At 35.4% G+C, this 18,324-nt stretch overlaps 1 protein-coding gene across 4 annotated transcripts in view; it reads right to left on the bottom strand.

The window, feature by feature from the left end:
* The window catches only part of GUCY1A2 (guanylate cyclase 1 soluble subunit alpha 2), a 426,827-nt gene that overhangs the window by 338,083 nt on the left and 70,420 nt on the right, over positions 1 to 18,324 (bottom strand). For all 4 annotated transcript variants that reach the window (XM_079928804.1, XM_079928806.1, XM_079928807.1 and 1 more), the window contains exon 4: positions 11,482 to 12,200. In XM_079928804.1, the coding sequence (XP_079784930.1) occupies positions 11,482 to 12,200 (719 nt within the window). The remainder of the gene's footprint in view (positions 1 to 11,481; positions 12,201 to 18,324) is intronic.

The following is an 18,324-nucleotide window of genomic DNA, read 5'->3' as shown; positions in this document are numbered from 1 at the left end:
ACGGCCATCATCAAAAACTCTACAAACAATAAATGCTGGAGAGGGTGTGTAGAAAAGGGAACACTCTTGCACTGTTGGTGGGAATGTAAATTGATATAGCCACTATGGAGAACAATATGGAGGTTCCTTAAACAACGAAAAATAGAACTACCACACATCCCAGTAATCCCACTACTGGGCATATAACCTGAGAAAACCATAATTCAAAAAGAGTCATGTACCATAGTGTTCATTGTAGCACTATTTACAATAGCCAGGTCATGGAAGCAGTGTAAGTGTTCATCGACAGGTGAATGGATAAAGAAGATGTGGCACATGTATACAATGGAATATTACTTAGCCATACAAAGAAATGAAATTGAGTTATTTATAGTGAGGTGGATGGACCTAGAGTCTGTCATACAGAGTGAAGTACGTCAGAAAGTGAAAAACAAATATCATATCCTAACTCATATATATGGAATCTAAAAAAAAAAAAAAAACGGTTCTCATGAACCTAGGGGCAGGACAGGGATAAAGATGTAGATGTAGAGAATGTACCTGAGGACATGGCGAGGGGGAAGGTTAAGCTGAGACGAAGTGAGAGAGTGGCATTGACATATATACACTACCAAATATAAAACAGATAGCTAGTGGGAAGCAGCCACATAGCACAGGGAGATCAGCTCATGCTTTGTGACCACCTAGAGGGGTGGGATAGGGAGGGTGGAAGGGAAACGCCAGACGGAGGGGATATGGGTATATATGTATACGTATAGCTGGTTCACTTCGTTATACAGCAGCAACTAACAGAACAATGTAAAGCAGTTATACTCCAATAAAGATGTTAAAAAATAAATAAAATGAAATAAAATTGTACACTCTCAAAAAAAAATACAATTCAATAATAGGGAGACAAAAACCACAATTAAAAATGAACAAAAGGGCTTCCCTGGTGGCACGGGCTTCCCTGGTGGCGCAGTGGTTGAGAGTCTGCCTGCCAATGCAGGTGACACGGGTTTGTTCCCCGGTCTGGGAAGATCCCACATGCCACGGAGTGGCTAGGCCAGTAAGCCACCGCTGCTGAGCCCATGCGTCCGGAGCCTGTGCTCCGCAACGGGAGAGGCCACAACAGTGAGAGGCCTGCGTACCACAAAAAAAAAAAAAAAAAAAAATTAACAAAATATTTGACTAGACATACAACCACAATAAAATATACCACTAGCTAATAAGCACAAGAAAAGATGCTTAACATCATTAATCATTGGGGAAATGTACATTAAACACCCATCACTCAGCACCCAATAGGATGCTTATGATCAAAAAGAGTGACAATATGAAGAGTTGGTGAGGATGTGAAGAAACCTAAACCCCCATACATTGCTGTTCAAATGTGAAATGGCACAGCCTCTTTGTTAAACAGTGTAGAAATTTCTTTAAAAAGTTAAACATATACTTATCATATGACATAGTAATTCCTCTCCTAGGAATTGTCCCAAGAGAATGTAAATGTATGGAAGAAAAACTCTTGCATGCATTGCAACAGTATTCATAATAGCCAAAATGTGAAAACAATCCAGTGTCTATCAGCTAATAAATGGGTAAACAAAGTGTTGTATATCTATGCAATGGAATACTGTTCAGTACCAAAGAGGAACAAATTGTTCATACATGCTATGACATGAATAAACCTCAAAAACATTATGCCAGGGCTTCCCTGGTGGTGCAGTGGTTGAGAGTCCACCTGCTGATGCGGGGGATGCGGGTTCGTGCCCTGGTCCGGGAGGACCCCGTGTGTCGCGGAGTGGCTGGGCCCATGGGCCATGGCCGCTGAGCCTGCGCGTTCGGAGCCTGTGCTCCGCAGCGGGGGAGGCTGCAGCAGTGAGAGGCCCGCGTACCGAAAAAAAAACAAAAACATTATGCCAGACCAAAAAAAGACTACATATTTGTATGATATATTTATTAGAAATGATATCTTATAGAGATGAAAGTAGACCGGTGGTTGCCTGGGGTTGGGAGTTAGAGCAGGGATTGACTGCAAATGGGCACAGGATACTTTGGGGTGATAAAGTGTTCTAAAACTGAATTGTTGTGATAGTTGCACAATTATGTACATTTACTAAAAATAATTGCACTGTTTACTTATAAAAAATGTTAATATAAATAAAGAGAGCACCATTAAAAATTGGGAGGTAGACAACACACTCAAAATAGCTCTTCAGATTTTAATTTACTGAATCTGAAAGCTACCAGCTAAAAAAAATGATTCTAAGTTAAATATAAAAGGAACAATTAAAGAAAGATTCTGAACAAGTTTTAATGAAAGGGGCTAATTTCCCACTCATCATAACCTACACTAGAACTAAATAATGTCTGATCTACAGTAGGGTCACTTTCTTTTGTAAGTTCAGAGTTGCAGTCTTTCCTGCTAACAAAAATAAAAACATGGCAAAATGTATACTTTAAACATGAGGATTACTGTAAGGAATATATTATTGACCATGTAATCATCTACCCTGTCCTTTATATATACAGAATACAGTAACTGTATAGTAACATAACACTTACTCTACAGTAATTTTAACATTACAGGCATTAAAAAAAATCAAGAAAGAAAGCCAGCATGAACCTCAGTAATATCTGCATCAGAATCTCAATTTGGAAGCAGTGAGATCAAGATGACAGAGTAAGAGGATGTGGAGTTCACCTCTCCCCACAAACACATCTAAAGTAAATATATATGTGGACCAATTCTCACTGAAAACTAACTGGAAACTAGAAGAAAGACTCCTGTTCAACCAAGACTGTAAGCAAGAAACATGTAATTGGGTAGGAAGGGAAGAATAGCAATTGGGTTGGGACCTGTACGCTTGAGAGGGGACTCAGAGGAAAAGGCAATTACTTGAACAAACACTCAGGTGAGTACCCTGGGGGGTGAGCAGGCAGAGCCACAGACTGGGCGTTCCAGTCCTGGGGCCTATGTGGAGAAGACACACCCCCTTGTATAGTTGGAGGTCCACTGCAACAAATAGAAGGGTAGGGAAAAGACTGGACTCAGCTCCTGAAAAGTGAACATATGCTGGCTAGCCCCAGAGGCAGGTCAGAGACAGGTCTGCTCTGGCAGCTGCTGGGGATCCTGCAACTGCCTCTCAGCATGCCCCAGCATGAGTCAAGTGAACACCCAGCCCCACTTACTCCATGCCATGCCATGGCACTGCATCTAAGGTGGGAAGGACCAGAGAAGACTTGACCATGGGACACAGAGGCAACCCAGTCCCAGGGGGAGCTCAGGTGGGGCAGAGGTGGCCATTTTGGCACTTACTCAAGCAGCACCTCAGAAGCAGCCCAGGTATCTGATGGCCTCCACTCAACCACAGCTAACCTTCCAGCACACACCAGGAATCTACCCAGGACCCCATCAGCCCAGGAGAGAAGCTTTACACAGGATGGGGGTGGTGTAAGCAGAGGACAATGACCACCTGTGAGTGACAAAGGGGGCTTGCAGCTGAGGCTGCATCTCAGTAGAGCTGTAGACACCTACACATGCTGCGCAGCAGACCTCTGCCCCCGGACCCTACTACTTCAGCTCCTCTGAGGCAAAAGTCCCTGGGCAGAGAGAGGGAAAAAATACACACTTAAAAGGAACAGAGCCAGCTCAAGGTCAACCCTCAGGGCTTCTGCTCCAGGAACTTGAGATCAGACCCCCACCTCTGACAGGGCAGTGATGGCCACTGAGCAGAGAAGAAGTCCCACCTCATGTCCATTGCTGGCTCTAGCCCCTCTACCTGGATCCCCATCCACTGTCAAGGCGATAGTTACCAGCACACACTGAGGAAAGACGTAATTGTTGTCCATGTCAAGTCCAGCCCTCCCATCAAAGGCCTTGGGCACACATAGTCTGCATAGAGATGATTCCACATAAGAAAATCCCTAAATCCCTTCAAGACTGAAATAGGTAACTGTTTCAACTAAATTCATAGAAGTAGAGAAAGTTAACTAAAATGAAAAGGCAGAGGAACTACTCTCAGTTGAAAGAGCAAGAGAAAACCATTGAAAAAATAAATAATGAAACAGAAATAAACAATTCACCAGATAAAAAATTCAAAACATTGGTAATAAAAATGTTAACTGTATTAAGGAGAAGAAATTTTCTAAACAAGGAACTAGGAAATATAAAAAGACCCAATCAGAAATGAATAATTCAATAGCTGAAATAAAAAACACACTACAAGAATGAGTAGCAGACTAATTGATACAGAAGAACACATAAGTGATCTGGAAAATAGAATAATAGAAATCACCCAATGAGAACAGCAGAGAGAAAAACTAATCCAAAAAAAAAAAATCAATTTAAGAGATCTTTAAAATAACATTAAGCATTCCAAAATTTGCATTACAGGTGTCCAGAAAAGGAAAAGAGGGAGAAGGGGATTGAAAATGTATTTGAAGAAATTATGGCTGAAAACTTCCCAAACCTAAAGAAGGAAACAGACATCCAGATACAGGAATCACAGAGAGTTCCAAACACACTGAACCCAAAGAGATCTACACCAAGACGTATCATAATTAAAATAGCAAAAGTTAAAGATAGAGAATTCCAAAGACAGCAAGAGAAAAACAAAGAATTATATACAATGAAACCCTCATAAGTCTATCAGCTAATTTCTCTGCATAAATTTTAAAGACCATAAGGTGTAGCAGGATATATTCAAAGTCCTGAAAGGGAAAAATCTGCAACCTGGGATACTCTACCCAGCAAGATTATCATTTAGAATTGGAGAAATTGAAAAAAAAAAAAAAACTTCATATAAAAGCAAAAACTAAAAGAATTCATCAATACTAAACTTACCCTAAAAAAAAGTTGAAGGGTATTCCCTAAATGGAAAAGAAAGAATCTATAGGAAAGGGATTTCCACTAGGAAAGACAAATATACTGTACAGATTGAAGATCAACCACTTAAATAAGCCAGTATTTAGATTAAAAGACAAAAAATTGTAAAAGCAACTATAACTACAATAAGCAGTTAAGGGATAAGCATGAAGGTGTAAAATGTGACATAAAAAACACAAAATTGGGGGAAGGGAATAAAAAAATGTAGATTTTTAAAAATGTGTTTGAGCTTAAATGACTACCAGTTTAAAACAAGTAAATATAATTATTGGTTAATATATGTGAATCTCATGATAACAACAAATTAAAAACCTACAATTACATATACCAAAATCAAAAAGAAACACAAGCATGTTGCTAAAAAAAAATCATCAAACAACAAGGGAAGAAACAAACAGAAGAAATGAACAAGGAAGAACTACAAAAACAACCAAAAAACAAGTAATAAAATAGCAATAATCACATACTATCAACAACTACTTTATGTATCAATGGTCTAAACCCTCCATTCAAAAGACACAGGGTGGCTGACTGGATTGAAAACGAGATTCTTCAATATACTGCCTACAATAGACACTTCAGGGTGAAAGACACACAGTGAACTGGAAGTGAAGGGATGGAAAAAGTTATTTCATGTAAATGGAAATGACAAGGAAGCAGGGATGGCAATACTCATATCAGACAAAATAGACTTAAAACAAGGGCTATAATAAAAGACAAAGAAGTGCATTATATAATGATAATGGGATTGATGCAAGAAGAGGATATTACACTCATTAACATATATGCACCCAATACAGGAACACCTAAATATAGAAAGCAAATACTAACAGTCATAAAAAGGAGAAATTGACAATAATACAATAAGAGTAGGGCACCTTAACACTCCCCTGACATCAATAGACAGATCATCTAGATGGAAAATCAATAAGGAAAAAGTGTTCTTAAATGACACACTAGGCCATTTGGACTCTATAACTATAGGACATTACATCCAAAAACAGCAGAATACACACTCTTTTCAAGTGAACATGGAATGTTCTCCAGGATAGATCACAGGCTAGGCCACAAAATCAGTCTCAACAAATTTAAGAATAGAAATTATATCAAGTAATTTTTTCTGACCATAAAGGTATGAAACTAGAAATCAACTACAGGAAGAAAAATGGGAAAAACACAAACATGTAGAGATTAAACAACATGTAACTAAAAAGCTACTAGGTCAATGAAGAAATCTAAGAGGAAGTAAAAAGATAGCTCAAGACAAAGGACAATGGAAACACAACACTTCAAAACCTATGGGAACAATTCAGGAAAAAGACAAGGATGCCCACTCTGACCACTTCTATTTAACACAGTATCAGAAGTCCTAGTGACACAATCAGACAAGGAAAATAAATAAAAGGAATGCAAATTAGAAGGTAAAAAATTAAAACTGTCCCTATTTGCATATGATATGATTCTTTACATAGAACACCCTTAAGACTCCATCTAAAAACTATTAGAACTAATAAACTCAGCAAAGTTACAGGATACGAGCAACATATCGAAATCTGTTGCATTATATACACTAACAATGAAAGATCAGAAAGAGAAAGTTAAAAAAAAAAATCCCACTTAAAATTGCAGCAAAAAGAATAAAATAGCTAGGAATAAACTTAACCAAGGAGCTGAACAACTTATAGTCTGAAAACTATTAAACATTAATGAAGGAAACTGAAGATGATACAAAGAAGTGGAACGATATCCCATGCTCTTGGATTAGAAGAATTAATATTGTTAAAATGGCCATACTACCCAAAGCAATCTACAGATTTAACATAATCCCTAACAAAATACCTATGATATTTTCACAGAATTAGAACAAATGATTCTAAAATTCATGTGGAACCAAAAAAGACCCCAAATTGCCAAGGCAATCTTTAGAAATAAAGAACAGACCTGGAGATATCACCCTCCCAGGCTTCAGATTATACTACAAAGCTACAGTAGTCAAAACAGCATACTACTAGCACAAAAACAGACACATAGATCAACTGAATAGAATAGAGAGCCCAGAAATAAACCCACACTATGACAGTCAATCAATCTATGACAAAGGAGGTAAGAATATACAATGGAGAAAAGACAGACTCTTCAACAAGTTGGTGTTGAAAAAACATGTAAAACAATGACTTTAGAACATTTCCTCATACCATATACAAAAATAAACTCCAAAAATGAATTAAAGACCTAAATGTGAGACTGGAAACCATAAAACTCCTAGAAGAAAACATAGGCAGAACACTGACATAAATCGAGCAGCATTTTTCTGTATCTGTTCCCTAAGACCAAAGAAATAAAAGCAAAAATAAACAAATGGGACCTAATAAAACTTAAAATTTTTTGTACAGCAAAGGAAACCATCAACAAAATGAAAATAAGAACTACGGAATTAGAGGAAATATTTGCAAATTATACGACCATCAAGGGGTTAATATCTAAAATATATAGACAGCTCATACATCTCAGTATCTAAAAAACAAGCAGCCCAATGAAAAACTGGGCAGAAAACCTGAAAAGACATTTTTTCTGAGAAGACATACAGATGGCCAATGGAACATGAACAGATGCTCAATGTCACTACTTATTAGAGAAATGCAAATCAAAACGACAGCAAGATATCACCTCACACCTATCAGAATGGCTATCATCAAAAAGTCTACAAATAACAAATTTTGGAGAGGATGTGGAGAAAAGGGAACCATTGTAAACCATTGGTGGTAATGTAAATTGGTGCAACCACTATGGAAAACAGTCTGGAGGTTGCTCAAAAAACTAAAAGTAGAATTATCATATGATCCACAATTCCACTCCTAAGTATATAAAAATGAAAACACTAATTTGAACAGATACATGCACCCCAATGTTCAGAGCAGCACAATTTACAATAGCTAAGGTATGGAAGCAGCTCAAGTGCCCATGAATAGAAGAATGGATAAAGAAGATATATACAGTGGAATATTACTCAGCCATTTAAAAATAAAATAAAATTCTGTCATTTGCAGCAATGTGGATGGACCTAGAGAATATTATGCTTAGTGAAATAAGTCAGACAAAGAAAGACAAATACTACATAACTCTTATATGTGGAGTCTAAAAAATACTACAAACAAATGTATATGCAAATGAAAATAGACTCACACAGAAGGAAAAGAAACTAGTGGTTACCAAATGGGAGAGGGAAAGAGGAGTGGCAAATTGGGGGTACGGGATTAAGAGATACAAACTACTATGTATAAAATAGATAAGCACCAGGGATATATTTTATAGCACAGGGAATTATAGCCATTACCTTGTAATAACTTTTAATGGCGTATAATCGTAAAAATACTGAATCACTATGCTGTACACCTAAAACCAATATAATACTGTAAATCAACTATACTTCAATTTAAAAAAATCTAAATTTGTCTAACCCACTTTAAAAGGTAGTTTATGGTCAGGGAGAAATTCTAGAGGAAATAAACATTAAAAATTAAAATTAAATATCTCATTTATAATTATAAGAGCAAAGAAAACTCCAGATAATTTTGATCGAAGTTATTGTACATCTATGTTCTATAGTGCTCATTTATAGAAAAAGTCCTAGTGTCATTTTGTCCATCACTAAAATATTGTTCAGTGTTTGAAATTCTCTAATAGAATATTATGATCTGAACAGAGAAGGAATGCTCACATTTTCCCAAATTAAATTAATTTTAAGTTGAAGTCAAATAATGTATTCTTAACAACTGGATGAAATTTGTCTCTCAACAGCGTCATCATGGATTGGTAAGATTAATAAATATATTTTAAACTTTTCAATCACCATGTCAGAAAAATAATGGGCACATGTCTAGAAAAGATAAAGGAGCATTTTGGAAACTGATTTGACCACAGAAAATCAGAGGTTAATTCTTCCTTTAGTCTTTTAAAATTATCTCCTGATATTTGTTTTGCAGCTTCTAATTAATAAGGCAAAATGTGATGATATTTCTGGGGATCGAAAAAGAAATGTGTTGTTGTTATTATGCTTTTCCTAAGTTCTAACCTTGAGAACAAAAGTGAAGATGAATAGCATGCCATTGCTGTATCATAGGGATGATGTATTTCAAATGCTGGACTCCTTCCACAATGTTCTTTGAAACATTGCTACTAAGGAAAAAAAAATGTTAAAGGAACTCATTTATTGATTCTCAAATCCATTGCTGTTTCAGGTTTTGCCTAAGCTAACCAGTGCATTTTATTTTGGAAGCCACTGACACAACAAAGTGCTGTAACAAGTGAACATAAAATATATTAATAGACACAGGTAATAAAAACTTGATTCCAAACTTTAGTGAATTTGAAAAAGAGACTAGGGGTTTTAAAACAATGATAGCCTATAAATAAAAAAGCAGATTCAAACAAAGCTCCTACAGGATTTGTGACAAATGGTCTTCTAGTCATTATTAAGAAGACAAACCCAAGTCGTATTTTGTGAAGATGTTAGGTAGAGTTGATATTTCTCTAAAATTATTCAACCTACTGATTTCCGGTACTAACTTCCATAAGGCAAGAAGAGAGGATAGGAGGAATGTGACAAGGGGAAAGGAACAATAATAATAATAATAGTGGTAGAAGTAACAATAATGAACATTTATTCAACAAAGATATAATAAGAATTTTACATGGATTGTGTCATTTAATCTTCACAAATAACTTTCCGAGGTAGGCAGCCTAATTTGTTAGAGAATTATTCTAACTTAGTATTGATAAAAGGATGAGCTTTTCATGGTTGAAAACTCAGATTCCCCTTTGCCTCTCTTTGAAAATGCATCAGATGCCTCTCAGTGATATTTTTGCTTCTGGTAACAAACACTTATGTCTTTATAACTCATTACTGCAGAATCAAGATGTAAATTCTTTGAAACTAGGATGATGGCTACCTCACCAAATTGCTTACAAGAGTGTTCTACCTGTAGTTATATAGTTAACACTACTGACAACACAAAATGACAAAGATCATGGTTTAGCAAAAGCATTACAGTTCACTCTGCAAATGATTTACCATCATTCAGCTGTATGATTAGCTCTTGTTTTTGTTGTTTTTCTTTTTGATGGCAGGGGTGGTAGTCCATTGGTATTAAGTGCAGAGCTAAAATAGTTAAATTAAAATGAAAGCCTTCACTGTAGACTAAAGAATAAATATCTTACATTATTGAAAATTAGAACTTTCTTATCAAAGCCCAATACAAAATTAGAAACTTCAGATAACATGGAGTTATTAATAAGACCAGCAATTATGGGAAAAATAATGAATATCAAGGTCAAATTTATCAACAGGATCATAATTTTTAACCTTGATTTTCTTCTTTCCATGTTTTAGGAAACTATAAATTTGGAATTTGGAACATAACAATTCATAAATATTACTCATCTGGTTAAGATTCCATGCCATAACTTTACTTTATTGATTATAATTTTATTTGGGCTAAACTGTAGCCTCCCAAATGTCCCATTCTGGCAAACCCAGGTGAATAAGCAGAAATGCACAGAGAATGAGAGGATTTCCATCCCTATTCTAACTAAAAATCCTGCCTATTGCTTTATTTTTAAACTGCCACTAACATGTTTAAATTATAATTGCATCTTCTCAATGAGCACAGTTCCTTATTATTGGAACTGGCAGGGGGCCTTGACATCTGAGTCATCATTTCACTGTGTCTATTTCTTACTGTGGTATACAAATTAAATAGACATACAAGATGAAATATAGGGGGAAAAATCTGAAGCAGTAACTTTAAATTGAATTAATTGTTGTCAAATCTACAAAATATATAAAGCAATCAACATTGGTAATAATATATCCTACTTCAGGCACATTTTCAATAATACTAACTTCAATTCTAAGGCCAAAAATGCTTCAAACACTTCTAGCCAAATATTGTACTTCTATAAATCAAAACCAATAGCTTTAATATTCCCTAAATTTAAAAGAATAATTCCAGTGTCTTCTCTCAAGAAGTGAACATGTTCTAAAGAAATGTCTCTTTTTCAATACTAAAATTTAATTAGAAGAGAAATCTTGAGATAGTCACTTGATACATTATTCTGCATATTAAGAAAGTAATAGGATGTAAACCAGATGTTCCTAGATTATGAAATTTAAAACATAACGTATTCAAAATGTAGCTAGCTTTTTACCTATATTTATGCAATATTTAAGAATAAGGCAAGCGATCCCCACAATGTTGAAATCAGTCTTACTATTTCTCTCATAGTTTGAGTTCAAACAGTGGAAATAGTCATGGGTTTACAGTATCCAGTTTTTAGTGAGTCTTATCATTTTTGTAATTACTATGGGTAGTATTAATAAATGTTTTCTTTTTATATGATGAAATAAATTAATGAAAGAGGCAGACACTATGCAAAATGGCTGGGAATAAGGCCAAATCTTTTTACATATATCCAGGGACAAGTAATTTTCTAAATGACACTCTAGGTTATCTTGCCTAAATAATGACAAGTACTGCCATCATGTAATTTACTAAAATAATTATGTAAATCTCCTAGTTCCCATCACCCATATCAAGTCCATAGCCACTTACCTTGTCTTTATTCTCAGTGCCAGAAGCCTCAGGCTTGGTCCTAATCACAAATGGCGTGGACAGTCGCAGCAGAACCCTTTCGAAGGTGGCATTAACCTTTGGAGAAACAATCTCGAAGCAGTCCTCAAACCTGAGCACTTTGTGAGTGTCACATCGCAGCTGCTTCCTTAGGCCTTCCCCCAGCTGAAGGACTGTCATGTGGGGGTCAAACATCAAATGGAAAGGGAAGGCTCTGCAGAAGGTGTTGATGCTAATTCTGAGGTCCGCAGGAACTTGGGAGGTTCCCTGTGGAAGGTTCTTCGTGATACTAGTATTTTCACATTGTTTGATAAGGAAAGTAAGACCACTACAATTGCCTGGGTTTGAACCATCAGAGCACAGTTTCTCATTTGCAACCTGGTCCACTTCTACATCCAGCTGATAGATTTTCTTTCCTGCAGCCTTAATCATTCCAAGCATTGCAAACCCCACAATGTGGTGAGGGTGGAAGTAGTGGAGCATAAGATTACCTTCAGGGAGCTCTTTGCATAGGAATGATGGTGACTCCAGAGTGGCCTGTTTTCCAAAAGAAGTTCTAATGTGTTCCAACAAAGCATCAAAGCCATTAAAAAAGTCCTGCAACGTGCCACCTACAGCTCGAAGGACTCTCTCATTCTCATCAAAGCATATATTAAAGAACTCCTCACCAAATCTTTCTTGAATTTCCTCAAACTTCAAACCTAGAGGTAAATGGAAGCAAATGTTAATAAAGTATAATAAAAATAATTGAATTCACAGCTTTTTTAATGCTTACCAGAAGAGGCAGCTAGTGAGAGAAGCAAGAGAGGTATTTCCCTTGGGTACACAAATTTCCCAAATAGGTTAAGTCATTCATTTTGAGTTAAAGAAAGTAAATTTCCGTTCATTTTCTGGACGCTTCTAAGATGTTAATGAGCATCAACTTTTTTGTTGTTGTTTTAAAATAGACTTTATTAGTGCAATTTTAGATTCATAGCAAAACTGAGCAGAATATAAAGATATTTTCCATGTACCCCCTGCCCCCCACACACATAACCCCCTCCCCTGGCAACTATTGATATTGTGCACTACAGTGGTACATTTGTTACAATCAATGAACCTACACTGACATAACATTATCACCCAAAGTTCATAGTTTACATTAGGGTTCATTCTTCGTGTTGTATATACTTGAGTTTTGACAAATGTATAGTAACATGTGCCCACCATTATAGTATCATACAGAATAGTTTTGCTGCCCTAAAAATCCTCTGTGTGCCACCTATTCATTCCTCCCTCCCCTCAAACCCTGCAGCATGAAGTTTTTAAATGCTGCTAATCTAGCTGTTCTCTTTTCTTTTCAATACTATACTCCATTTGCTGTAATTATCATGAATAATATATTTTCCTTAACAATTTCCCTCATCGTTAAAGAATTTTAAGAGGCTATTATAAAGTTGTTTATTATGTCCATTCAATATTACTATTTTACTTATCACAATTCACTTGTTAAGTAGGAAATATAACCAGAGAGGGAATCTATGGTACATGAGCAGAGAAAGGCATCAGGTTATCTTGCATAAACAGAAGTGCTTAAATTAGTAATCTCTGAGAAAATCATGCAGGTCAGCTAGACCCCAGGAAGTGAGAGACAAAACAAGGAATTAAAACTGTGGAATGATTTGCATTCACTCTTTCACTCACAAAAATGAGAGCAGACAAAAGTAGAGTAGGAATCTGACCAGACAGAGTTAAAAGTCTTTAAGTTTTCTCGGTTCATACTTATTCCAAGATGCTATGGCAAAAGGAAATCTACCTTATAATAATGGTTATAATAATAAATAAATAAATAAATAAACAGACACACACAGACACACACACACACACACACACAATGCATTATATAGTAATTAGAAGCAGAATCACACATAATCTAGTTAGATCCACCCTTGAGGAAGAGTACAGCACAGATAAAAAGAGTTGAGTCTGTATCCTAAAGAAAGCTTCTATGTAGAGTCACCCTAGTGCTTCTCTGACTTTGGCTGAAATCAGTACATGTAGTTTACATATTCATATTTTATTTCATTATCTATCTCATCTTATAAGGAGGTCCTGAAAATCAGACAGGAAAAGACAGGTCACTTTGTTAGTGTCCTGTTAGAATGCAAAGTAGTCTGGGCTGTCTATGGCTTAGTTTGCTGCTCCTACTTTATTATTCCCTATGAGTTCTCCCCATCCAGAAGTGAGGGGATAAAACAGAGTCAATAATATTGTTTTAAAATAGAGTCCAAACACATCAAATATTTTTTGAGAACTTACCATAGAGTCTAAATATTGTGGAAGCCAAGTTAAGAAGTTAGTTTGACAAAGAAGTTCTTAAAATCCATGTGAAATGAGAAGTAGAAAATTTAAGTGAAAATCAGTCCCGTTATTAAGAAGCATTTCACATTAATTTTAGTTTCATAGATCTGATGTTCAAGAGAAGCTGAGAAAGTCACCTCCTAGGATAAAAACATCACTACTCATCTCACATTGTAATGTTACAAGATTGAACTTCAACATATGTTGCATTCACTAACAATAATGCCAGCAGAATTGATTATAATAGCAGTTTTCTAACTAGTTCCCTGGTGTGAAAGAGAGAAAACAAGATAGATGATATCCACTGCAATTTGGCTCCAACTGCTCCATTAAAACTGCTTTTGTAATTATTTACACCAATATATCCTGTTTTGTCATATTATTTAACTTTTTTTTTTCCTTTAGTTTTATAGTGTTCATCAACTCTTCCTCCTAAATTGCTCTTCTCTCTTGGATTATAAACCATTCTCTCCTGGTTTAATTACTAGCTGTCTGAAAAGCCCTTCACTAAAACGTCTTTCTATACAAAATCCTTACATCACCATCACTATACTGTAACTAAAAATTTCTAATACATACAAATTAAACTTATGTCCCTTCAATGGCAGTATTATTTGCTGCTATTAATTTTTAATTATGAAATTCTTATTAAAAACTAAGTTCAGAATAAATAAAAATTCCTATAATCTGACTATATTTGCTGAACAACAAAATTCCACGTGCCACTGAAAATATTCCATGGATTGCTTCTACACTTTGCAGAGTTGTGTCTTAAAGGACTTAGGGTCTTTATGCACAGACGAGAAAAAGAGAATTTCTTCTAACTTGCATTTTTCATAACATTAAAAATGCCCTCGCAGTTATTAAGAACACAGATATAATACAGTAAGCTTATGTCCTATTTCCAAATGTCATAATCCCAAAGAATCATACAGAAAATAACAAGTAAGTAAATTCACCAGAGGCAACAAAATTAAAACTACTTGTGAGTACAGCAGTCTATCAATCCTTGTTGCTTTAAAAAGCACTTCTGTACCTAAGATACAATGGTTATTAAGTCTCAAATGATAATGCTAAAGCCTACCAGGGTGCTAAAGTGACTTGTATCAATAAAGAAAAACTAAATTATTTTTAATATTATATGCAAATACCATACATGGCAATTCTATATACACCACAGTATTCAATTAACTAATAAATATTTTTGGTCTCACAATTGTTAAACTGTGCAAGCTGAGAAAATAAAAAAATTCTTAGAGCTTGAAAAATTAGAACTAGGGAATGATCACTTCAACTTCTGCAAATATGCTATGAATCAATACCCAAGACTTGCACTTTAAACATCTCAAAATTTAGAAAGCACAGAGAAAGTAGTTTAGCTCAGTCTCACTCCCAAGATTCCACTTATAATTGATGCAAACACCCTACTTCCAGTAAATCACCTGAAACATAGAAACAATGCTCATCTGCTCTTATCACAAGAAGCTTGACATTTGGGTATATAAAAATACATTTCTTAAAGAGGCAAAACTTACAATAAAACTGCTTTCATTAGCAGGTAAATTAAAGGAATTTTAAATTACTATTAATTCATCCCTTCAAAAAAATGAATAGCTTAAATTCTGACATCCTTTAACTGAAAATGAAATAGTGAATGAATCTTTTGTCCCTTATCCAACTTCACACTGTGCACCTCTTGAGGGCATATATGTCTGCATACCTATCACTAGCATAATGCTCAGCACATGGATACTAAGTATTCATTCATAGAAACTAAACATTCATCTAGAATCAATTTTAAAGCTACAGTTGTGTCACATCAAAAGCTACCAAGACAACTTTTCTCTCATGGGCCCCCACAGATAATTAAATTACAGATGATTGGGCTGTAACAGAGGCATACAGGAGCTATGACAGTATGGGAAAAAGAATGTCTGACTTTCTCCTCAGGGAGATAAAGTTTGAAAGATAATATTAAGAAAAAGTAGGTGTTCAAAAAGCCAACAAGGAAGGAAGGAGCACTCTAACAGATGGACAGTAATGAAATATGAATGAAGCAGGGAGGTGAAAGAGCCCAGCAGAATCAGGGAAGAGCAAGTAGTAAGTGTATAATGGCTGTGGAGCAGGGGTGGTGGGATGAGCTGCTAATTAATCAGCAATGCAGAAGTTGGACTTAAGTGTGACAAGACCAGAGTCAAAGATAGCAGTCAAAGAGATGCTGCAGTGTCTCTATAAGGTTATATTGATTGAATTAGGTAGTTCCAGTAAGAATGGAGATATTAGTACCAAGCAGTGTGCCAAACATTTTTGTATATTACTTTAACATTTAAAAAATTCCTATCAACTGGATATTTTTAATTGCACCCATTTTAAAGGTGAGGAATGTTAAGAAATTTGCCCATGTTTACCCAATTGTAGGTAGCAGAGCCAGGTCTCAAAGTGAAGTCTAATACTAGATCTTGTGTAATAAATATTGTGTGATAATGTGCACTGTATTAAATGAGTAAAACATCTGCGTGGGGGAAAAATGCATGTCTTGCCCATTGAAATATCATCAATGCCTAACATTCTGCCTGACATTTATGGGTGCTCAATAAATAATAGCTGGATGTCAGGTGAATTAATGCATCACTGAAGTCTATAGAAAGGAGCTACAAGGAGCAGTCAATGGCTATCAAATGCCACAGAGAGGTCAAGGAAGAAAACTTTAAATTGGATTGGTCAGAACTTCGGGGACCTTTGACAGAGCAATTTCAGTGGGGAGGTGGAGGCAAAAGACTGAGTATAATGGGTTGAGGAGGGTGGGACAAATGAAGAAACAGAATATTAGTTTTCAGCTGTATCAATAATATTATTGGAAGGCTAAAATTACTTATTTTATAAAATTGTTTTTAAAAAAATCTGGCCTCCATGCTTGGAAAGGGAAATGTTGCCTTCATTGAGAACTGAATGAATAGAGAAAGGTATGACACGAAAGATATAGCATTGAATGGGGTCCTGGATCCTCTGGGGGAAGATTTATTAATAAAAGAGGGAAATTTGTGTCTTTCTAGGTCCAGAGACCATCCTTATCACCCAGCAAATGTATCAGTCTCCACTAACATGGGAAAATACCAAAGCGGAAGGTATTTCTTCAAGTTGCTTAAACTTCAACCAAGGAGCTGAATACCTACCAGCTTATCACTTCTGTGAATTGTGGACCTCCATAATTACTTTTTGATTAATTACTTAGGTTTCATCAACCTAATATCTAAGTAATATAACTCAATCACAACAGTATCTCAAGTCCAAAAGATTTCAACATTTTAAGTAAACAATTATCCTTTTAGACAAACAATTATTTTTCCAGCTTTATTGAGATATAACATGGTGTAAGTTTAAGGTACACAATGTGTTGATTTGATACACTTAAATATTGCAAAATGATTAGCATCGTACCATTAGTTTACATCTCCATCACTTCACATAATTACCATTTCTTTTGTTGTGGTAAGAATATTCAAACTCTGCTCTTAGCTTTCAAAGTATAATGCACAATTGTTAACTATAATCACAAGGCAGTGCAATAGATCTCCAGAAATTAGTCATCTTCTAACTGGAAGTTAGAACATTTCCCTATTTCCCCCAGCCCCAGGTAACCACCATTCTACTCTCTATGAGTTTGGCTTTTTCAGATTCCATATATAAGTGACAGCATACAGTATTTGTCAAGAAAAAATTATTTTATCTAGCAAGACGATAAGATGTTTCTCAACTATGTTTGAAACCCAGATGACACTTTTATAAGAATATAATTCTAGTGCCATGCCAATCTACAAATAAATAAAGTCTCTGCATCCAGAGATTTAAGGGTAAATATTACATATGTCTAAATAATAACAAAGAAGAAAGCCTGGAAAGAAATCCCACTGCCCGAATCGTAATTTTAAGGGAAATTGTTTTGAATCTGAGCTATCAATACAGTCTCATTTGCATCTTGGTGAGGTGAGATAAGACGTTTGTAGTTAGAGTACTTTAGTTAAATAAGTAAAACTGTTGGGATAATAGTAAAAAGAAAGAGTCTTATCAATTTTGCTCTTAATCTATGAAGGGTTAAACTGCAATTTTCTACCATTTTAGAGGCATTTAATTCTCCTCCTTTTATTGCATTTGTGGCATCCTGTCCCTCTCCAAAAAAGAACACAGAATAAGTCATATATTTATTTTTAAGTGTAGGTGAACTAAATTAAATTTTCCTTAATATTTAAAAATTTTTATTATATAATTAAAAATAGCAAGACACATATGCAGATTTTTAAAACAGGGTTTTAACATCTTTGAGCTAACAAAGAATTTGCTAAGCATAGCATTAGAGGAAACCCTCTAACATATTTAAGATTAGTTCTTGAATACCCAAAGGAATATTTATTATTATAAGTGTAGTAAGTACTTCAGGCACAAAAATATTTGTGATGGTTAAGTTTACAGTTTGTAATTTTGAGACTA

Source organism: Stenella coeruleoalba (genome assembly GCF_951394435.1).
Source record: "Stenella coeruleoalba genome assembly, chromosome: 8".
Lineage (NCBI taxonomy): Eukaryota > Metazoa > Chordata > Mammalia > Artiodactyla > Delphinidae > Stenella > Stenella coeruleoalba.
The sequence above is the reverse complement of the archived record's forward strand: the minus strand, read 5'-3'. Positions and strand labels throughout refer to the sequence as shown.